Source organism: Lissotriton vulgaris, chromosome 11 (assembly GCF_964263255.1).
Source record: "Lissotriton vulgaris chromosome 11, aLisVul1.2, whole genome shotgun sequence".
NCBI classification, from domain to species: Eukaryota; Metazoa; Chordata; class Amphibia; order Caudata; family Salamandridae; genus Lissotriton; species Lissotriton vulgaris.
In genome coordinates, this window is record NC_141699.1 from 953,671,736 (window position 1) to 953,696,008 (window position 24,273).

Genomic DNA, 24,273 nt, shown 5'->3' on the forward strand with positions numbered 1-24,273 from the left:
TCTGAATAAATGCAGCTTGCAAGCTTAAGCATGTAGCTGTGGTTGCTTGGGAGTCAGTCGCATCAGGTTCATATGTCCTCTTGCTGTCTCTCATTTTGTTTTTTTGTCTTTTGAACTTTTAGCTAACTTGATTTGGGCCTTTTTATGTTCAAAATTTCTTAGCCAAATAATTTTTTAGCAAGCTGTTGAATCTACAGTGCCTTTATGTTCCTTGTGTAAGGCCCTGCTACTTGTGTAAAGCTAGCAATGCACACGCAGTGGTTGGATCTTTTGGGAGTTCTGTTATAACTCACATCAAGCCTGTGGCCTCTATATCCGATGGCAAACTCTTAGATTGCCAACAACCACAAACAGACTTGCAATGCATGACCCCAATGCATTTTTTCTCTGTAACAGATTCTGACTAATAATGCTTCAGCTAGTCAGTGAATAATCCCCACAACCTACCACACCTCTACTGATTGTGGGCAGGATCATCATTACTGTGATCAGATGTGATATTCGTCGGACATAATTGAATCTCTTGGTTAAAACTTTAGCAAAAGTTTGGCAAAATGTGTAGATCATGTTAGCCAGATGTTGCAGCCAAGATGCGAATCTATCTGCTCCTTCTAAAAGTTGATTTATGGTTGACTTTGGCTTGTATTATGGGGCTTATTACTAGACATGTGATGCACTCCAGAGGGAACAGTAGTGCTAAACAAATTAAAAAGTAATCGATCCAGTCAGTTTGTTTGTTTGAAAGGGTCTAAATAATTCATCTGGAACATTTCAGACTAACACAACTTCCCAGCGCTGTTATCGATTTTTCACATATTAAATAAAAGCATCCGTAAAAAAATATAAAGAATTTTTACTTTTGTTACATATTTAACCGGGTCAACTAAAATGGGATCTTCATTCACATATAACAAAATGCAGCCTAGACGGTCCCATTGGGCGCTACACACTTCATCCCTACTTGATGAGATCAAATATTGGGCAATGATAAAAAATGTAGCCATGAGAAATTGAGTCAGAAATTGATATATACACATACTAGCATCCCACCCCAGCGTTGCCTGGGGCAGAAGGGGCTGGGGGCAGCATTTCAGGCTTGCGTGCACTCCCGCCCCGGCCCCCGCCTGCCACGACATTGTCTGTGTCCCGGACAATGTCGTGGCGGGCGGGGGCTGGGGCGGGAGTGCACGCAAGCCTGAAATGCTGCCCCCAGACCCTGAGCCTTACCGCAGTTCTTCCGGCCCAACCTCCCGCACCGGCTCCCTCCTGTCTCGTGTCCCAGAGCCTTACCTGAGCCGCCGCTCCTCCCCGAGCTCCTCACTTTACCGCCGCTCCTCCTCCAAAAACTGAAATGCTGCCCCCAGACCCTGAGCCTTACCGCAGTTTGTCCGGGCCAACCTCCCGTACCGGCTCCCTCCCGTCCCGTGTCCCAGAGCCTTATCTGAGCCGCCGCTCCTCCCCGAGCTTCTCACTTCACCGCCACTCCTCCTCGTCATCACATACGTTGAAGCCAGCGCTACATCATGGCCGTCAGCGTCACGGCCGGCGCTACTTTCAGGGCACTACTTTTTTTAAGTTATATTTTTAAATGTAGTTTTTTATTTTCTACAGCCTATGTCCGTCTGCACACCCTGAGGATTACAACAATCTATTGGGTGTGTGGATTGGCGCTGTGGTTCCCGAATTTACCTTGCCAAAAGGTTTGTGTTCTCTCTTTTTAATAGTAGTATAGATATAGATTACAGAGTAGTGTTCACCAGTGGGTAGTTATAGTTAGATCAGACTGACCATAGTAATTCCCTTTATTTTTTGCTAATACCTTTGGCAGTGGCGGCACCTCCGCTAAGGTGGAGGTGTATCACCCTACTGCTTTTAAGCAGTGTCACTAGGCAGCTTAGCGGGTGAGATGGTGCACGACTGCTCTGCTGAAAGAGGTGGGGAGGGGAGGAGTATTTTGCACTCCCTAAAGTGCTCATGAATGTTTGGCCAGCCCTCTAGCGCCAACTAAACATTCATGCACACTTTGCATGTTCTCCATGCAGGCTGCATTCCAGTCTGCATGGAGAACATGCCCAGCATCCCGTTGTCTGGTTGAGCGTCGGTCGACGGCGCTCAGACCAATCACAACACGGCATTGTAGCGTAGTGATTGGCTATCGGGAGGCTGGGAACTGGGTGCATCCTGCTTCTTGCTTCCTGCCCTGGATGCGGGGAAGAGGACTGGGAGGAAGGAGGTGGCGGTAGCGACAGCAGGTGGCAATGGCAGACAAGTGTGACATTTTTTAATATTTAACTCCCTCCCCTACGACCCTCTCCCAACACCTTCAAATGCCAACCGCCACCGAACCTTGCTGCCATTTGATGAATCTCCGCAAAACTTCCCAAAAAGTTTTTCTTTTTTAACTACCAGGCTAGCTAGATCTTGGTCCACAAAGTGTGCTTTTGTGAGTTCGTGTAAATGCGTTGAGTAGTTTTGGAGATTTTAAGCTCCAAAAATATTTATATAGCTGGACGGTTGGTTTCGGGGGACTCTCACGATAGTCCTTCAAATCCAATATTATACAACAATCCACTCTACACAGCTCCTCTGCTTGACATGCTTTTCTGCTCTATGCAACTTAACTCTACAACACTACTACACTGTATGTTACTCTCTGACACTTTACTCAAGTTTATATCCCTACAGTTAATTGTACAGAACGGTACTCTACTGTATGCCACTGTACAACACTCTAATCCGCTCTTTGATACATTAATCCACTATACAACAATGTACTCAACTCTTTGTAAGCCATAGATCTCCAGTTTACTCCACTCTAATTTATGACACAGTACTTCACTCTTCTCCACCACCGCACTGTACACCACTCCACTGTACGCCACGGTTAGACCTGGCTTGCCACCTGGGGGGGTGATGTGTGTCCTGCCTTTTCTAGATGAGTCAGGGCTGGGCTAAATAATCCTAGGCTGCTTTTAGAGTAGAGGGAGGAGATTTATTTCACACCTGAATGGGCCTGGTATGCCTTGGACAATGCTGTCTCCACCTCCTGCCAGGTAGCTGCACCAGAGAGGAAAGAAAAGGTTTTGGCTAGGCAAAGAGCTTCTCTGCCACCATAGAACAAAGGTAATTGTGCTATAAAAAGTGGGGCCCAGACCCCTGAACTTTAGATTAAGTATGGGTGAATTTTTCGGATCTGCGGTCGGTGAATTCGCGTGAAATCCCAAAACAATCAGCAAATTTGTGGATTTTCCCACAAAATCGAAGATTTTTTTGCTATTTGCACTATACTCTACTGGAGTACTTTCTACTGGCTAACCAGTAAGTGCTACCTCGTTGTGTAAATGTATTGTGCTTTTCCAACACTGCAGCTGCGTAAAGGGCCAGGAGATTTGTCTCCAGTGACCATGTGTGCCTGTAACTTTGCCACCGCGCCAAAAGGCGCCGAGGTCCCTTGAGTGAGCTGTCCATCATAGTTGGGAAAGGGTGGGAAGACGTTTGATACCGCTAGTGTGTGGTGCAGGGCTTCTATGCGTGTGCACATGCCTCTTGTATAAAGGGTCAAAGAGCAAGCAGGGCATCAGGTGAGGAGAAAGCACTCTCCTGGCCACAGTACCTACACGGGGATCACGCTCGAGAAACTCATGGATGCGAAGACCTCACTTGAGTATTACAGCTAATTTTCGAAGGCAGATATGGGGTTAAAGCACACTTGCCCAGCCTTGACCGTGCTCACTAATGTTTTTGGCTGATTAAAAACGTTACTGAATTTGAACTTCAACTCAGGCACCAGCTATATCAGTAAGTGCTTCCTGTTGAGGTTTAATTTTTGTGACAGGAGCCTCATGCCAGAATGAATCCTGCCCTGCATAGTTATCCACGAAGATTCCACCGTTTTGTGCAATATCTCTACTCAACTGGAATACTGGCAAATCAGTAAGTGCTAACTTGTAGGGTAAATGTATAGTGCTTTTCCTATACTGCAGCTGCGTAAAGGGCCAGGAGATTTGTCTCCACTGACCATGTGTGCCTGTAACTTTGCCACTGCGCCAAAAGGCGCCGAGGTCCCTTGAGTGAGCTGTCCATCATAGTTGGGAAAGGGTGGGAAGACGTTTGATACCGCTAGTGTGTGGTGCGGGGCTTCTATGTGTGTGCACATGCCTCTTGTGTAAAGGGTCAGAGAGCGAGCAGGGCAGCAGGTGAGGAGAAAGCAGCCTCCTGGCCACAGCAACTACACGGGGATCACGCTCAAAAAACTCATGGATGCAAAGACCTCCCTCGAGTATTACAGCTAATTTTCGACGGCGGATATGGGGTTAAAGCACACTTGTCCAGCCTTGACCGTGCTCACTAATGTTTTGGGCTGATTAAAAACGTTACTGAATTTGAATATCAACTCGGGCACCAGCTATAACTGTAAGTGCTTCCTGTGGAGGTTTAATTTTTGTGACAGGAACCTCGTGCCAGAATGAATCCTGCCCTGCATAGTTATCCACGAAGATGCCACAGTTTTGTGCAATATCTCTACTCAACTGGAGTACTGGCTAATCAGTAAGTGCTACCTCGTTGGGTAAATGTATAGTGCTTTTCCTACACTGCAGCTACGGAAAGGGCCAGAAGATTTGTCTCCACTGACCATTTGTGCCTGTAACTTTGCCACTGCGCCAAAAGGCGCCGAGGTCCCTTGAGTGAGCTGTCCATCATAGTTGGGAAAGGGTGGGAAGACGTTTGATACCACTAGTGTGTGCTGCGGGGCTTCTATGCGTGTGCACATGCCTGTTGTGTAAAAGGTTAGAGAGCGAGCAGGGCAGCAGGTGAGGAGAAAGCAGCCTCCTGGCCACAGGAACTACATGGGGATCCCGCTCGCGAAACTCGTGGATGCAAAGCCCTCCCTCGAGTATTACAGGTAAATTTTGACTGCAGATATGGGGTTAAACCACACTTGCCCAGCCTTGACCGTGCTCACTAATGTTTTGGGCTGATTAAAAACGTTACTGAATTTGAATTTCTACTCGGGCACGAGCTATATCTGTAAGTGCTTCCTCTTGAGGTTTAATTTTTGTGACAGGAGCCTCGTGCCAGAATGAATCCTGCCCTGCATAGTTATCCACGAAGATGCCACCGTTTTGTGCAATACCTCTACTCAACTGGAGTTCTGGCTAACCAGTAAGTGCTACCTCATTGGGTAAATGTATAGTGCTTTTCCTACACTGCAGCTGTGTAAAGGGCTAGAAGATTTGTCTCCACTGACCATGTGTGCCTGTAACTTTGCCAACGTGCCAAAAGGCGCCGAGGTCCCTTGAGTGAGCTGTCCATCATAGTTGGGAAAGGGCGGGAAAATTGTTTGATACTGCTAGTGTGTGGTGCGGGGCTTCTATGCGTGTGCACATGCCTCTTGTGTAAAGGGTCAGAGAGTGAGCAGGGCAGCAGGTGAGGAGAAAGCAGCCTCCTGGCCACAGACGGCAGAGAAGGGGTTAAAGCACACTTGCCCAGCCTCGACCGGGCTCACTAATGTTTTGGGCTGATTAAAACATTACTGAATTTGAGCTTCAACTCGGGCACCTGCTTTATTTATCTGTAAGTGCTTGCTGTTGAGTTTTAATTTTTGTGACAGGAGCCTTGTGCCAGAATGAATCCTGCTCTGCATAGTTATCCACGAAGATGCCACTATGATGGACGAAACTGTCCAACATAGTGGGGAAAGGGCGAAAGACGTTTGATAATGCTAGTGTGTGGTGCGGGGCCAAACGGGCAGGGCTTCTATGTGTGTGCACATGCCTCTTGTGTAAAGGGTCGGAAAGCGAGCAGGGCAGCAGGTGAGGAGAAAGCAGCCTCCTGGCCACAGGAACTACACAGGGATCACGCTCGAGAAACTCATGGATGCAAAGACCTCCCTCGAGTATTACAGCTAATTTTCGACGGCAGAGATGGGTTAAAGCACACTTGCCCACCCTCGACCATGCTCACTAATGTTTTGGGCTGATTAAAACGTTACTGAATTTGAGCTTCAACTCGGGCACCTACTTTATTTATCTGTAAGTGCTTCCTGTTGAGGTTTAATTTTTGTGACAGGAGCCTCGTGCCATACTTGTAACTATTCTCTGACCCTGCTTCGGGGGTCAGAGCAGGGTCAGAGAATAGTTGCATGTAGGAAACGAGGCGCCGCTCAGGAAGCACTTACAGCATTACAGCAGGTGCCCAAGTTGAAGTTAATTTCTTTGTAACCATTTTGAAAATGGTTAAAAAGAAATTAGCTTCAACGTGGCCACCTGCTGAAACCATGTAAGTGCTTCATGGAAAATTCATCCCGCTCACAGATTCGCGGATTTTTCTGCAATTTCGCGAGATTCGCGGATCGCGAAATTGCCGAAAATCTGCAAATTCCGTGAGTGGAACAAATTTTTGACCCACACTTACTTTAGATTACTGTTGAACTAAGGAACCTGCCGGAAGAAGAATTAGGAAAGCTGGAGGAAGAGCAGTAGAGCCCCTGTGCTGTGTGCTGTTGGGGTTGGCCTGCAGTGGTTGCTTCTGTCTTGGGCATTGGAAAGGACTGGACTGGATTTTCATCATCCTGCTGTTAGAGTTTTCTCCAAGTGCTTGAAGTAGAGCTTGCCTCCTGTTGAAAGTCTGAGGGATAGAAAAGACTTTAAAGATCACTTCTGGGATTCAAGAGGAACCTTTACGAAGGAGAAGAGCTTGAGAAACTGAGGAGATGTCCTGCCCCTTTGCTGTGTGCTGTCTGGGGTTGGCCTGCAGTGGCTGTTTCTGCCAAGGAAAGGAAAAGGACTTTGCTGTCTGCTGTGTCCACTGCTTGAGGAAGATCTCCAAGGGATTGAAGTAGAGCTTGCCTCCTGTTTTTGAAGTCTCAGGGATATAAAACTTCACCCGCAGCTCCCCGGAACTTCCTTGCTGGGAGTTCTGACATGCCAAACGGTGCCTGCTGCTGTTCTGTTCTTCTAGAGGTTGTTCCTGCTGTTAGGAGCTGGAAAAGCAACACAACTAAGAAAAGCACGGCGCAACCACACGAGTTTCCGCTGCATTGCTGAAGAAATTGATGCATGCGGCGTTGTGCAGCTGCAAGAAATGGACGCATCCCCGATCCTCACGCATCGCATCTGGGCGCCACTCCCGCAAGAATGCAGGGGGCTTCAGTAAGAAACCAATGCATCACCTCCCTACACAAAAAGAGACCGACACATCACCCCCCCACCTTCTGTTAAGAACCGATGGATTACCGCCCGTGTGTAGTAGTAAGCCTCCAACGCATCACCTCGTCTGAAGTAAGGAATCAAATCATCACCTTTTGAAAGTCATATTTGTATTACTGTATTGTGACTTTTTGTTGTTTTGGTCTTGTTTGGTTTAGATAAAGATTACTTATTTTTCTAAACTAGTGTGTTGTCCATTTGTAGTGTTTTCACTGTGCTACTTTATGCATGTACAAATACTTTACACACTGCCTCTGAGGTAAGCCTGTCTGCTCATGCCAAGCTACCAAGGGGGTGAGTAGGGGTTATTTTAGAAGTGCATCCCCCTTACCCTGGCTAGGGAGAAGGGTCCCTACTTGAACAAAGGTGCAAACCATTGCCAACTAGAGACCCCCATTTCTAACAGCCACTTTATACCATTCTTCCCTACAACACTGCATGTTAATTTACTCTATCATATTCTACCACACTGTACTGTACACCATTACTCGCCAAGCTTCAAAACTCCAACTCCACTCTACTGCACTACAGCCACTATAATCTATATAATTTTTGCCCTGTTGGAAATCTTCTTGAAAAACCAAACTACTTGTGTCCATACATACTCATCAACTATCACCTGCACACAGTGTTACTCCTGTACACAAACATTCATAAGGAGCTCAAAACCTCTACACATTAGAAACATGACCATTTTGTAAACATACCCATTAGCAGGAAAGAGGCTCTACAAAATTAGGTTGAGAAGTAGCATGATATTTTCCTGCCAATATGTAAAGTATAAAGCAAACTAATACACTCATTTGATGATGTCATAATTGATGGTCATCATGTCCATCTTAAAAACATTGTTCTTTCCCCAGTGGGTGGTGGCGAGATGGCTGCAGTCGTCCACTCCGCTTTATTGCCGACGCCCACTGGGGCAGGTGATTGGTATAAAATATTCACACGCAAAAAAATGTCATCAACGCCATAAACAATGCCTCTGAAGAAAGGAAGGGTATTCCTGAAACGCGTCAGGCAGACGATTTTAAGGAGGGGGATTGCTGTGAAGTCCTACGCATGTTTGCTGCCAAATAAATTGAAGCGAAACAGAACAGTTTTTCTGTGGCCTCTGTACATATTGGGCAAACCCGCAAATGATTTGATATGTAGTCGGCTGGCCTCGGTCGAGTACAGGGGCCCATCACGGCAGCGGATCTCCTCAAAACGCCGAAAGGAGTCTGATACTGGAGAAGGAAGCGGCTGGCACCCAACGCGGGAGGATGCTCGCCTTCGCAATTGTCGGCAATAAAGCGGAGCGGACGACTGCAGCCATCTCGCCACCACCCACTGGGGAAAGAACAATGTTTTTAAGATGGACATGATGACCAGACCCACAAGGGTAAAATGCTAAAGTGGAACTACAACACCCAGAGGGCCACGCGTGTGGCCACGCCCACTGGGGCAGGTGATTGGTATAAAATATTCACATGCAAAAAAATGTCATCAACGCCATAAACAATGCCTCTGAAGAAAGGAAGGGTATTCCTGAAATGCGTCAGGCAGACGATTTTAAGGAGGGGGATTACTGTGAAGTCCAACGCATGCTTGCTGCCAAATAAATTGCAGCGAAACAGAACAGTCTTGCTGTGGCCTCTGTACATATTGGGCAAACCCGCAAATGATTTGATATATATATATATATATATATATATATATATATATATATATATATATATATATATATATATATATATATATATTTCTCCACCAATGTGATCCTCCGACTCAATGTGTGCTCTGCTACTGATGCTCAGCGTAGGGGCAGGATCAATGCCCAATCTTTCACAATCAACACACCAAGGACGAGCCACTCTGGATTAGGATATATTCAGCTAATGTTATTTACTTCAAAGCTCGAACCGATGCGTTTCAGCCTAACCTCGGCTTTCTTCACGGTTTGTGAGCCATCATATGTGTTTAGTTATATATCCCATTTTCCCATTAAGGGGCATTCTGGGATACGTAGTTTATTGAGCATATCAACATTTATACATTTAATGCGGCAGGCAATCGTCTAACATTGTGGCATATATGTGAATTCTTTTGCATAGTAGTATTTACACGTGTTTTTAGCCATCAAAGTGATTTGTCATAACATTATTAATTTGCAATTGAGTTTTCATTGTAATGATTTGGCTGATTTTCTCATTGTGGTGCTGTCCTGGTTCAGTACCCATGGCTGCCTTATGATATAGTATGTGGTATACTGATACTTTCGGGCAGGAGCAGTCTTATAATATAATAAAACTAGCTGAATATATCCAAATCCATTGATTTGCTAATAACGCTGGCCCCGTTTGACGAATCCTTACAAGGCTTTCCCAAAAAAAATCGCAGTCACCTCAGCTTCTTCCTGTCAAATTTTGGAGTGATCCATCAAATGGGGCCCAAGAATAAGGGGAGTTACAAAACACATTTCCCCCATGCAAATTCCAACTGGAATGTTAGACAGACGAAATGGCCCAACGGAATTACACCACATTTGGCAGAAAGCTAGATCTTGATCCAGAATGCGTGCTTTTTGTGATTTGGTGGATATCCATTCAGCAGTTTTTGAAAAATTAAAGTTCAAAATGTATCAATATCTGGGCATGGCCCAGTGGGTGATTGACAGACAGCAACCGCTAATATCTTTGGTGCTGTTTGAGGAAACTTTATCTTGCACCTCTCCATGCACTGCTTATGACCTGACATATTATATCACTCATTAAATGTTCTATGATATCATAGATAAAATCACTGATGACATCTGATCTGACATAATTGTTGGTAACACTGTGCACAGTGGGAGCATGAGGTATAGTTTCCTTGGTTAACTATAACCAGTGAATTTCAGTGTTTATATTAGATAAACATGTCACATTTAACTGACATTTTCAACTAAATATAGTCACTTTAACTTTTGGGTTTTTCAGTGATTTTATAATGTAAATTAAGATATTATTACCAAATTGAAAAAATAGTGTTCTCATTCATTGTGGGGGCTTTTCTTCCTCTCAGCAGTCATGGTACTGCGGGACACAGAGGTGCTATGGTACAGAGGAATCTGATTAGCTGACTGCAACAATTATAAAAGTGTTATGCCGCCATTACAGGACATGTGTTGAAAAGTAAAATTTTAAACAGTATAAGGTGGCAGGGTAGGCGTACCACTCATCTTTCACTTAACCCTTATCATACCTTAGCCCTTAAATTCCTCCTTTCTTAAATGACATTTGTATACAATTTAAAAGAAAAACTTCGTGGTATAGTACCAAAATAAGAGCCTGCATGGTGCATGGTGCTTACCTGCATGGCCCAGACCCTCAAATAATTTAAATTGTACTCACATCCTCTGCAGTTATTCAACAAAAAACTTCACCGCAGACTGAAGGTGGTAGTGGAGAAGTGTGGCTCAATGATTAGAGTGGCAGACCCTGATGCAGAGGTCTAGCCTGGGACCAGGGTTCAATTCCCCACCTCAGTGGGTCTTGGGCTCAAAATTCCACGGACCTGATAATTCTCGCCCCGGTGCCTATTCCAATCATGGACTCCCACTCTGCAACTCTGGGCAATAGCTTGCTTAATCTCCACAATGGCCCCACAGTGCTAAGGATGCCTGGCCTCCACCTTGGGGGTGCCCAGGAGTGGACGCCTAACAGGGAAAGCCAGGATGGGTTCCACAGCGGTATTCGTACAAGCGCCTTGAGACCCTTGCGGTGAGTAGTGCGCTATACAAGTATCAATTTACAAGGTGGAATATTTTTGGAAGATGTGCACATTTTTACTATGAAATTCTGATCCTCAAAAAAATCTAAGAACATTTTGGGATGAAAAACTATTCCAAATATAGATGCCTACTTGCAGAGGTAAGAGAGTAACTAGCAAAAGGTTTCATTATTCGGAGCATTGATACATTGTTAATGACAGAAATGAAAATATCTTGAGACACCATATAGTACAATGCAGCTAATGATCCTCTTCTTAGTACGCTTGCATTAAAGAGTGATAGAGAACAACGTTTGGGCATTTTGTAGTGCTATTATTGAAAGAAGAGGGCATGTCTGATACATCATGTGGGAGAAGTGATCAGAAGTCACAATTAGGAGGTTTGATTAGGGTGTACCCTTCTGAAATGTACGAAATAGACTGCAAAAAGACAAGCACCACTGACAGAACAGATAAGTCCCATTGTATGTACAAATTTAAATGATTGATGAAATAAATGAAACAAAAAAGGCTTTGTGGGCATTACCATAAAACGAAGATTATAGGTGGGTCAATCCTGCTGAAAGTTACTGGAGTAAAATGTGTGGTAAATTCTGGTACATGTGGAATTCGATGTGGAAAACAGTGGTTCCACGTGTTATTCCCCATTTGTCATTCTTGCTAAATACTGCACTCTTGATTGGACTATTTACCTTACCTTTTGTCAGCTCTTCCTTAATCAGTGTAAAACATAGTGGCTGGTTACGAAGACAGGTGGACTTACGTCTGCCCGCCACTGTATTGAAAACGGGATTACCCAATATGCTGTAGGCGGTCCCTTAAGAGCTATTACAATGTAATCTCCACCATGATTGTTGTTTGGGGAAAAAAGGTAATCGGACAGCAAAAAAAAAATATATATGTATATATATATACACACACACATATATCTTATTTAACAAATAAATAGGTGGATGTTTCAACTGGCTGTACTTATTGAAATATATTCACACACAAAGATGCAAAACACGTATATTGTTTAGCAAGTGCCAAAAGTGTGCATTTGCAACCTGTTATATTTTTGTGTTCACAAAAATAACAGAAAAGGGCTATTATAGTTCGGAAAAAGTCATAATATTGTGGGTACCAATACCACATACATATTTTGGATATTCTGAAACAATGTATTCCGAAGAAGATGTTCCTAGCACATTAACAACTGATGTATAGCACAACTTTTGTAATTCTGTTTCTTAGTTTTAGTTCAACTAAAGGTATCACATATAACATGTTTGAACTGCAGGAAAATAAACTGCATCTGCTAATTGTATCCTGTACGTGTAACAATTGGCTGAAAATATAGGTCAAGGTGTCTACTGTGTGCGCTTGCACATGTGTGTACCTATATAAGTATGTGTGGTGTGTTTATGTCTGTGGGTGTATTTTACAATGTATCTGCATAAAAGTGAGTGCTTGCGTGTGCATACATTTGAAGATGTATTTATTAGACAAGAACAAGCCACGTTGGAGCCAGATCTATGGCCTCTTGATCACTAGATCCCAAAACAAGCCGCGCTTTCGTGTGACTGATGCCTGCCTTTCATGTGCTAAGAAATAAAGAAAATGCTTTGATGACAAACCTTTGATGTAAAATGGGAAAGAGAGAAACAGATAGCATATAGTGTCTAGATTGCACAGTGTAAAACAAGAAATCCCCGCTTTCCCACGTAACGTAATTGTGTGATCCTAGGCAAACATTCTTTTCACCAAGACTCGTTTTGCTTCATTATCACATTTGAGAGAGACTTCAAATCTGTGCACTCAGCATGTGCATTGTAAATAAAAGTCTTTTTTTTGTTTATAAGACTATAATGTTGCTCCATGTGCAATAAAAATCTATACAACATATATAGTGTACATATGACAGCTGGCTAGCCTCTTAGTTCAGTACACACAAAGAAGGGGGAGAAGGACGCTGTCCTACCTCATCCTCCTCAAACACGATAGAAAGCACAAAAGAAGGTAAGGCGAAAATCAGTTGCACCGGCACTCGGAGAGACCGACAAGGTGGTGGTGAACCACCCTTGACGAAATTGTGATTATAGGGGGTCGCCCTCTATTCCGGTGTCAATTCTAGCGCTCATCATAATGAACTTGTTACCATCTGATGAGTAGTGTTTTCAAAAGCTCCAGATTTCAGGTGGAGTAACAGGGGCGGCCTTAGGCATGTGCAAGCTGTGCACCTGCACCGGGCCACCAAACCCCAGGGGCCACCACACCAATATATATCCTTAATATAATAATCCTCTGAGGATGGATACATATATGCGTTGCGGCCCCTGGCAGGGATTTGGCGGCCTCCCCTCTTCACTGGCCTCCACGCTCTGCCCCCCCCCCCCCGACCCCCTCTCCCGGGGCCCCCTACCTACGCTCCCTGCCCAGGGCCACCATGAGCCTAGAGCCGCCCCTGGGAGTAATTCCTAGTACAGTGGGTTTACTAGAGGCGATTTTTTTATTGGAAGAGTAGCATAGGGATTCTGCTTGTCCTGACGAATGCCAGTTAAAGGCACTGAATCCTGCAGAAACATGTTGATGTCATATCACCACCTTCCAAGGATATCTCAAGACCCTTTTTTATATCTGACTAGGGAATCGGGGAATAAAACTATTATTATGATATCTAATAGTCAGTTTTAATATCACTTTCTGTCTGCACCTTTTTTGGATCCTTTTCTTTTCCTTTCTTTAATTGTCTGTATTGTCGACCCCTCCCTATTGCTCCGCTTCTAGCGTTGGCCTGCGCCGATGCGTTCAGTAGCAGTCCTTTGATGAAGCATGCCACAACTTAGTGTGGGTGAGGGCAGTTTTTAACAAAGTGCTTGTGCTCTCTTTGCTACTACACATATACGTAAAAGAATTTTGCGACTGATTTTCACTTTACCTCCTTTTGAGCTTTCTAACCTCTTAGTTCCCCAAAATTGCATTGTCCAGGCCTAAGGTGGGGGGGAGGGGGCAAAGGAATGCTTTTGCGTTAATATTTTGAAACTATCACTTTTATTTCTCAATGCAGTGATATGATCTGAAGTACTAAAACACATCCACATGTTAAAGGAAACACTTTGGGGCAGATTTATGTTAACTGGCACATCCCCACGGATGCGCCAGTTAACGTGCGCCACAGTGCGCCACAGCTCCGCCACCCATGGTGCGCCGCATTTATAATGCGGCGCACCATGGTGCAAAAACGGCACAGATGCGTCACGCATCTGTGCCGGAAATGTGGCGCATTGCTGGAGTTGCGTTGAGTGACTGAGTGAAATCTCATAGATTTCACTCAGCCACTTTCAGGAGGCGTTCCTACGCAGGAACGCCCCCCCCTGCGCAGGAACGCCTCCTTATGGCGCAGTGCTTTACAACGTGACGCATCTCCTAGATGCGTCACGTTGTAAATAGGGCGCATTGTTTGCGCCGCAGTTGCGTCAAAAAAAGAGACGCAATTGCAGCGCAAAGAGGCGCAACGGCCTCATAAATCTGCCCCTTTGTTTTTATCTTGAAGTGATGTCATCATATTTTGACATGGTTGTTGCATTACTTGCATGCCAAATATTTTCAGGGTTCGGCTCCTGCATGGGCTTTTAGAGCCAAGCCGGGACCTTGGCTACGGTTTGGCTCGGCTATCCCTGTTAATTTGTATGCTCGCCCACCTTTAGTATTTATGTGCAAATCTGTGCCTTGTGTGCTTGTTTTTATGTATTTGTGGTTGTAGTATGCAGAGACTGCCTCCAGGCCTTGCTTTAGGGCAGTGTGACTGGTGCAGCCGCACTGGGCGCTGACCTGGAGGGGGCACTGACCTCAGGGGGCGGGGGCGCTGTGTTTCGCAACAATGTATGATGCTGCTGAGGTCCTTGTGCGTCCAGCTTTCAGGCAGCAATTAAAATGTAAATATAACTCTTGTGATTAATGTTCATACTTGAGAGATAGAGATTGGAGTTTTGTCTAGTGGCAGATCTGACTTGCCATAAAGTAGCACAGAGGGTTAACATGCCTGCTGCAAAGAGCAGATCTGTATTTCAAGTGGATAGCGAGTGGATTAGTAAAACCAGCCGTTACCAGCGCTTTAAAACAAAACAACGGAGAGATGAGAGCCTATTTTGCCTGAATATAGTGGGGGAATCCGAGGAACAGGTTATGAGGACGTGGGCACCACCAGCACTAAAGCCAGCCCTGACTGCATCTGCAATTGCTTCACATGTTTTACTAGGAACAAATCAATATTCTAGCATTATTGGTGGCTGATGCTGGAATGGGTAAAGAGATCTGGTTTTTTTTCTCGACACTAGATGTTGTAATTTTCCTATTAACATATCTGGCATTTAATAGACGGTTGCACATACTCAAAAAGGAAAAAAAAGATGCTTACCATCTTTTGTAGCATATAAGGCTATCATGGTGACTGCTACAACTGTCAGCATGAGGACGAGGGCGATGAGCGCTATCTCCAGGGCAGACCATCGTGACTTTTTCTTGGGTTTTGGAGAATTATTATCTGTTATATCCATCTGGCTTTCTGACTTGCCCATCACCCTAAATCTGCAACAAGAAAAAAGAAATATAATTAGTGGTGCTCATAGACAACAATATATTTTTGATCTATGTTCTTATTAAAACAAAAATATAGAAACCAAGAAAAAAAGTACAATAAAAATATAAAAAATAAATACAATTAGATCACCTTTAAATAATTAAGATTGCTTTCCTCTGCGAAAAAAATATAAATACTGTTGTTTTGAAAGACCAACTAAAATCGGGGTGCAATTTTCAGGATTACATACTTGTATCAGTCTGGTACAGTTGTTCGGCGACAAGTGGCAGGCTCCTTCGTATCAGCATAAAATGGACACAGCACCTGCACACTGCCTCTTAAACCTTGATCGCTCGTCAAACATTAGTCATGCACTTTGCCACGCTGAGCATTTTCAGCTCCTCATTAATTAGGAGTGTCGATGGCCTGGCTGCACCTCAGAACAAAACATCTTATCACTTTAACGAGTCACCTATTGAGAATGCAACTTCATTTCAGAATTAAAGGGCAATGCTTCTCTGCCCAGTTGATTTGAATCCCGTCAAAATAACGGGTAGGTAGACATTTGACCTAAAAGCGGCACTCGTTTTCCTGGTATTTTTTTTATATTGTTGCTTGTTGTTGTGACTAAAGGCTTTAATTTGGGGTTGGAGACAAGATACTACACTACAAACGTGATGTAGTACCCTATATATTAAACCCTAAGCTCCTCTGCTCAATTATGAGTAAGGTGGACGATCAGTTTTCCTACGGTTTTGCCCCCACTCGCTCTACCATAAGGAAACGTACTGGACAGCCCGATTGAGTAGGGACCGTCATAGCAGGGGCGGCCTTAGGCATGTGCAAGCTGTGCACCTGCACAGCGCCACCAAACCCCAGGGGCCACCACACCAATATATATCCTTAATATAATAATCCTCTGAGGATGGATACATATTTGCGTGGCGGCCCCTGGCATCCCCTGGCAGGGATTTGACGGCCTCCGGCTCTGTTCCACTTCCAAACACCTTGACCCCCCCCCCCCCCCTTTTCATTGGCTTCCGCAATCCGCCCCGACCGGACTCCCTGTTCCGGGGCCCCCTACCTACGCTCCCTGCCCAGCGCCGCCATGAGCCTAGAGCCGCCCCTGGTCATAGTATGATCATCAGTCTGACTGGCCCATATAGACTAATAGCCAGGTGTTCTCTGTTTCTATCATCATCACCTGGTAAGTTCTGAAGGTCAGGAACAGATGATAAAATGGCCGCCCACGGGAGAAAGTTTTCGGGAGTGGGGGGCAGTACGCACGGTCGGATTGGAAGTACAATTTGGCCCAGGCACTGATGATAAAAGTGGCCCACATTCGCGGTGCGTGGCCCACATTTGAGGGGAGCGTGGCCCACATTCGCGGGGCGTGGCTCACATTTGCGGGGCATGGCCCACATTCGCGGGCCTGGCCTTTCATGAAACACACAAGGAATGTAAATGGGAGGATATTGTTCTTGGGAAGGACACAAGGCCAAGGTGACAATGACCTTCAAGCTGAGCAACTGAAAAACAGTGAGGCCCCTTTCTATTACAAAATAATTCCTCAGCCCTCCAGGGCAGGAGCACTTGAAAAACAGCGAGGCCCCTTTCTCCTAAAAAATTATTCCCCAGCCCTTCAAGGCAGGAGCACCTGAAAAACAGCTAGGCCTCTTTCTCCTAAATAAAAATGATTCCCAAGCCCTCCGGCGCAGGAGCACCTGCAAAACAGCGAGGCCCCTTTCTCCTAAGAAGTTATTCTCCAGCCCTCCCGCGCAGGAGCACCTGAAAAGTAGCGAGGCCCCTTTCTCCTAAAAAATGATTCCCCAGCCCTCCAGCGCAGAAGCACCTGAAAAGCAGCTAGGCCCCTTTCTCCTAAAAAACTATTCCCCAGCCCTCCAGCGCAGGAGCACCTGAAAATCAGCGAGACCCCAGCTATTTGTAATTTACTCGCCCCTTCACTGCCTTGGTGCAGTGGCCTGGCAGGAGATGGGATAAAGCAAAAAACACAGCTTCTGGGCCATCCATGGGGGGTGGAGGGGAGTATAAGATGAAGATGGTGCCAGTTCCCAACATTACCTCGCCCCCACAGTGAGATCCATTCTTCCTCGCCCACTATGCCCTGAATGAGAAGGGCTGTGGGCGAGGTGTTAATGCAAACACTGTTATAGGGCTACTTGGGCCCAGGGGGGATGAGGTGAAAATGACTCAATGGCCTGAGCATCACCTGGCCCCCGGAAGACAGACTCTGGCACAGAATCACCCCTCCCCAGCCCACCATCTGCGTGATTGCTTGGCAGGGCAGGGGGCGAAGGAGAGGCCAGAGCTGATAATCGCTGACCGGCCATACAGCCAGGCTGCTTTCCTCTCCCTGTCCAGTGCTCTCTGTGGACTGGGAAAGGGGTAAAAAGCGGCTCACAGAGGGCACTGAGACACCGGCCCTACGGCCAGTGCCTGAGTGCCAGCATTACCAACCCATCCCTGGGCCTTGGCGTAGCAAGGCGGGCAGTCCTCCCCGGGCGGCACGAGTTCTAGGGGCGACGGCCATACACCCACCTCCTATCTTGCGGCTGAGCGGAAATCACCAGCACCCACCCCCCTCTTAAATGCAGCCGCTGGACGGCAGACCTAGGGACTGCCACGGGCGGCACAACAGCTAGCTACGCCACTGCTGTGGGGGTGGTGGTACTTGTTTATTTATTTTCAGAAACACACTGTTTCTGGAGTTTTTTTTCTGAAAAACATAAAAGCATTGGTGTGCACCAACCTTCCCCAGCATTCACAGGAGCCGCTGTGGGGGCGGCTCCTGTGAAGACATACAAGTCACCACTGGGCAGGCGGATCTCTAAATTTGGCAGGAGTGAGTCAGCCAGGGTGGCAGAGGAGATAACCTCCACCACCCTGGTGATCAGCGTGCTGAACGCCTGGGGCCAACCCAGGACACATATGATTTCATTTGATTTGATGTATCTATTTGTAGAGCGCGCGAATGCCCGAAGGCATCTTGGCGCTGAGCTCGAGTTCCTCCTTACACTCAACCGTGCATCATCCTGTTCTCCTTACTCACAGCATCCATTAAACATTACCAGGATCTGTACTCACCGAGCCAAACCACAATTCGGATGGGCAAGGTTGTCAACCACGAGCCAAGTAGCAGGTAGATCCCCAATGTTGGCCTACCTGTTTGCAAAGTTTCTCAGCCTTTCTATGTGTTGGTTACGTTTTTAAACACAAACTGGACATACGTGTTTGTGACTTTAGTTGGCATTGAAAATGGAAGTGCCATTTTCTTGTGACTTTGTAGCCGGACAGGTGTTGGTAATGATTATGTACTGAAACAGAAAGGACATGCACATCTTCTCTGTAACGAGAAAACCAACATGGAGAAAAATGTGCGAATTACGGGTGGAGCTCACAGTATTCTCGAAAAAAAGAAGCTCGAAGTATAAAAAAAATGGATTCTCGGAAACTCTGAATGCCCCAATGCCACACCCCAATAACACTACAAATGTATTTCAACATAAATCTTCCATTAGTGGCATGGCAGAGTAGATTAAAATACTGAGTCTGCATGTTTATTTAAAGATAGTGTCGAACTGGGAACCAAAGTAAAAGTGCTCACATAAGCGATTCAGAAAGCTAAAAATGTGTCCCATGTTTGAACGGGTGGAGACACGCTCTATAAATGTTTTGCCGGTATGGAAGATGCAATGGATAAATATAGGCTTGCTGCAGGCAATGTTTTAATCAATAAGCGGGAAATCAACATTAAAAACCGGCCAAAGAGACCATTAAACAGGCCAGCAAACTGTCAATAAAGCTGACCTGACAGACCAGGCCACCGGGCATTGCCTGGTTGCCCAATAGGCCAGTCCGACCCTGTATAAAGACTTAGGGGTAGATGCATCAAGATTTTTTCTTGTCGCAAACGCTGCGATTCGCAAAATAGCAGCATTTGCGACAAGAAAAACGGGAAATGAGATGTATCATGCAAAAGTTTAGCAATATTAAGGAATCGCAAATTTTGCGATTCTTTAACATTGCACAAGCATTTAAGAAATCGCAAATTGCGATTTCTTAAATGCTGTGTATGAAACATTTCATTTTAGCGACTTTTGGCTAAGAAATCGCAAATTACCACCAACTTGTAGTTGGTGGCAATTTGCGAATTCTTTTACAAATGCACTTTATGCAATTTGTAAAGGTTCCATGTGACGATCATACATGCCCTTAGGGGGCACACATGTAATTTTCAGGGGTGCAGCAGGGTGTCCTTGAGACACCCCTGCACCCTTGAAATTATTCTCAATTTGCGATTAGCAAATTGCGAATTGCCAATTTAGAATAATTTCACATTCATATCTATGGGCCTCCTGGCCAATAGAAATGAATGGGAAATTATTCCTTATTTGCGATTAGCAATTTGCTAATCGCAAATAAGGAATTTTAAGAAATCGCTAAAAAATAGCGATTTTCTACATACATGCCATTTTGCAATTCCCAAATAGCGATTCCTTAAAAATCGCTATTTGGAAATCGCAAAAGGATATGTTGATACATCTAGCCCCTGCTATTAAGATGATATGAGAACAAGAGAGAGAGAGAGAGAGAGACAGAGACAGAGAGAGAGAGAGAGAGAGAGAGAGAGAGAGAGTAAAGAAATTAGGTCTAAGTTTGAAAAGCTTAAAGTGTGCTGTAAAAGCTGATGAGTCTGGTTTGCTGCAGCCGCCAACAGAATAACAATGGCATTGGAGCACCGCCACTTTTGGGATAATGAAGGATGGTGTTTTAGAGACCATAGAACAGGGAAAGCATTTGAGGATTCTCAAATCAGACGACTTCATAAACGCTAAGAAACACATCCACTAGAATAGCAGACCGACTAACAGCAAGAGGAAATAAGTCATTACTTTACATTTGACTGGTGATGCCACAGCTAAAGTCTCAGCTCCACATTTGGAAGCAAAATCTTCAGAGGAAATCACCATAAGGGCTTTTAAAAGGGGAACTTGATCAAACGTGTGATGTTGTGTACACCTAGCACCAAATGTATATTCTTTAGATGGCTACACTGTGTGTATAAAATCCTCAATTTTACAGATCTGATTGGCAGAGAAAGAGTTCTGTGATGTCTTGAAGCTGGCCAGAGGACAGACCCTTTGGTGCTGGTGATCTTCTTTCTGTACACATGATAATAGGCCATGTGCAACAGAGATTGCCCGCTTGTGGAGGATGGCATGCACGGCTTGGTCCCAGACCACATCTTGCACAGCACGTCATATGCAACGGGGTCGCACTTCTGAGGAAGTTTGGGGGCAGGCCTTCAGGGGGTGGGGTACGCCAGTGGGCGGGACGCCCGGCCCAGCACCCTATTCCCACTGTGCATGGTCATAAGTCATGTGCAGCAGTTGTAGGCTGCCCAGGGATTGTAGGATGCAGGACCACTGAGGGGGTGAAGAGTGTGAATGAAGTGCTACACAAACACATTTTAGGGTATTACCCTTCATCAGCCAGCCTAGCTTGAATGCAGTGTGCATAGTGTGGATGAAGGTCATTTAGCATGGCTAAGTTCATTGTTCATAGCAAAAGGGCATACACAGTGTGGGTTGGGCGCCACAAGGGGTGAAGTACAGGACTTGCCAGCCCAGGTGCAGCGGGGTTCATACGCCAGTGGAAGGTGGGGTGCAGGTGCGGGTCCTTACAGAAGAATAGGCCCTATGCATGCATCTTGTTACTTATTGGATTAATGACACACTACATTTCTTGTCATGAATAGGATATGTAGATCTTCTTCCAAACCCATAAATAGAGTGATGGGGAAACCATGCATAAAAATGGGATTTTTCCTTGGAACCGCAGAAAATATGTGGCTCCTATAAATGGCAAAAAAAAATATAAAGTAAATATGACTCTGAAAAGAGTCTTTGGGTTCAGACTTATAACTATAATTGGATGCATTCCCACAGACTATTAAGAAAGATCCTATTGTTTTCTGCTGTGAAATGTTCTCTATCTCTTCTGAAAATTCCAGACAAGTTGACCTGAATTGTATTGTTGTACCTATAGGCCCCATGCCATGATCCTGGAAGTTTGCTAAACAACCCTGCTTCTAGGGAATGCCTACTGTGGCACAAACTGGTCCGGACAATTCAACTTTTGCCTTTGACAAATTTTAGAATATATAAAGGTTGTTTAGGGAAGAGATACACTGACTTTCCAAAGGTTTCTTTCATTTCAAAAGATAAAGCAATACCAGTAACTGTGCCTAACTCATTCCCTTAACAACGCACAATCATTACATCTGAGTGCACACATGTAGAAATGCTTTTCCCCAAAGGTAAAAGTTGCTGTCATTTCATTCCACTGATGCCAGTCCATTTAATGACCATATGAGCCATTCCCAAATTCTTGACTGTGCCGTCATATCAACCGTACTCACGAGCACAGGAGTCACAGGAGTAACCAACTATCCACATATGAACTATGCTGCAGGAGTCCTTCTGAGTTTGTTTACGTATGGGATTTTGAACTGGAAGTGTATGCTTCTAGTACAAATCATTTGTTAGACCTGGGGTCTCCAACCTTTTCATTAATAAGATCTACTTATGTTCAAGGAAAATCATCCTGAGCTAATAATAACATGAGTGCCAAAGACATAAGAAAAGGTTATATTAGTGGCTACCCTATGCAAGATTACCATCTGTGATCACTTCGGTGGAGGATTACCAGCAGTAATTTAAAAATATATATATTTTTCAATTTTGAATGCCTCTACAAGGTAATGCATACTAGCCACAGAGGCAATAACCTTGGCATCAAGGTAATAATAGCAAGGTAAGAATAATAGCAATACATCTCCCAATGATGCATGATTGATCATTCAATTATCAGCTCTAAATATAGTATAGGAATTATGTGTTTTGAAACTAAATACATTTTCAGCTTGAATACTCACTTTTCAGTTTTGGTATACATATATTAATTCAACCAAGGAAAAAGCTTCTCATTTAGTAGACTGGGCTGCACAGGGGAGAGCTACTCACAGGTATATGGAGAGCTACCAGTGGCTCATGAGCTACTTGTTGGAGAAGCTTTGCATTAGGCAGTACGCACACAGCTTTCCGCAATGTGAAAACATACACCATGCAAGGCTTCCTTCAAAAGAGCCAGCTCCAGGGATGACAGCAGCAGGAGTATACTTCAAATAATATAATTTTGCACTGTTTTCTCCCATTTGCAAAATGCAGCACTACAAGTTTGGTTGCTTTACTACATTACACCAAAAATAATACATTTATGCCAGTGTCACACAATGCTAAGGCAAATACTCACTCATTTTAGTTATATATTCAAGAATACATGTTATTCTATTGTGTACGGAGAAGCAGTGGCGTAGCTAGCCCTCTAGCCGCCCGCAACTGTCCCTACATTTGCTGCCTTGCGGTGGCCGCGGTGAAGAGTGGGGTAGGGTTTTCTCTGTTTGCCAGCCCACGGCAAACGCATTGAGGAGCGGAAGTTGGGGGACTGAACAAAAGGGAGCCGTCTTTGAAAGGCAGACTCACACGAGGGGTTACCTGTTTTTCAATTGGACCTTGCAGCCGGTAGGAGACGCCGTGGCTGAATAAGGGTAAATACGTCATAATAAAGGTGCAGTGTTTATCTTGACATTGTGTGCACACATGCGAGTGAATCTAATAGTGCATTGTTTTTATTGACAGTCTATATGAATGGTGTGTCCAACTTCGAGGCAGTGGCAAAAACACTTGGCCCTGAAGAAATTGCCTAAAGTGTTGTGGGCAATGAAACATGTTGGCGTATAGGTAATGGTATGCAAGTGTAGCTACCAGCCTTACTTTTTAATGTGATAGGTCCCACAGAGTTAGGAATAAAAGTTGCAGTAGCGTGTTACCTATCTTTTTTATCACCCTTTTTGATACTTTACACCTTTTTTTCGCTGCATGTTTTTGTTTGGACACATTCATTTATTTTTGGAGTTATGACCGCCAATGATGATAATAATGGGCTTTCCTGGTGAGTACCTGCCAGGTATTGCCTTGAGGGGTCATTTCTCCTATTCACATTTTTTTCACGTGTCACTTGTGAGTGCTGAGAGTTGAATATACTTTGAGTTTCTCAGTTCCAGTTTCTTTTGAGCATTCAGAAAGACTGTCTTTTGTGTTTGGGATGAAGACTTTTTATCTAATAGGCAAGAGAAACGTTTGACTTGCTACCCATAATATATAGGGGAGAAATTTGTTCATACAAAAAATTATTGTAACATATAGTCCACGTTTACGGTAAAAATAATTGCCATAGGGAACTTGGTCAATTTGCTGTTGAAGATTATATGAGTGGAGCGCGACCACGTTTTACAAAATCTTCCCTCTTTGCTCCTTGTTGATTACATCTTCTTTAAGAGGAACATAAAAGGGTATTTAATGAAGGTTTGATCTACTCTAATTATATGGCAAGCTGTTTCCCAACACTGTGAACAGACGAAAGCATTACTGCAGGTGCATTAATCACGGGACTATACTAGCCACACTGAATGATACAAAACAGTTACTGAAACACCCTCACACACAGCAGGAGTTGGACACATGTGGAGGGTGGGCCGCAGGGCATGGCCTGAGACCTTGTGCAGTGGGTGTTGGTCGTCTGTGACGGGTGGGTTGTTCCTGCAGCACATGGCTTGTGGTCATGGGCAGTTGCATTTGCCTGTAGAGGGTGGGGCTCAGGACTTGGGAA

At 44.8% G+C, this 24,273-nt stretch overlaps 1 protein-coding gene across 4 annotated transcripts in view; it reads right to left on the reverse strand.

Annotated features, from left to right (window-relative positions):
* Positions 1–24,273, reverse strand: part of MME (membrane metalloendopeptidase) — a 384,364-nt gene that overhangs the window by 300,344 nt on the left and 59,747 nt on the right. For 2 of the 4 annotated variants that reach the window (XM_086944118.1, XM_086944117.1), the window contains exon 2: positions 15,361–15,530. In XM_086944118.1, coding sequence (XP_086800244.1) covers positions 15,361–15,520 — 160 coding nt within the window. In that variant the 5' untranslated portion in view covers positions 15,521–15,530. Of the gene's footprint in view, positions 1–15,360; positions 15,531–15,672; positions 15,943–24,273 lie in introns of those variants that run through there. The other 2 variants (XM_086944116.1, XM_086944119.1) reach the window with 2 other exon arrangements.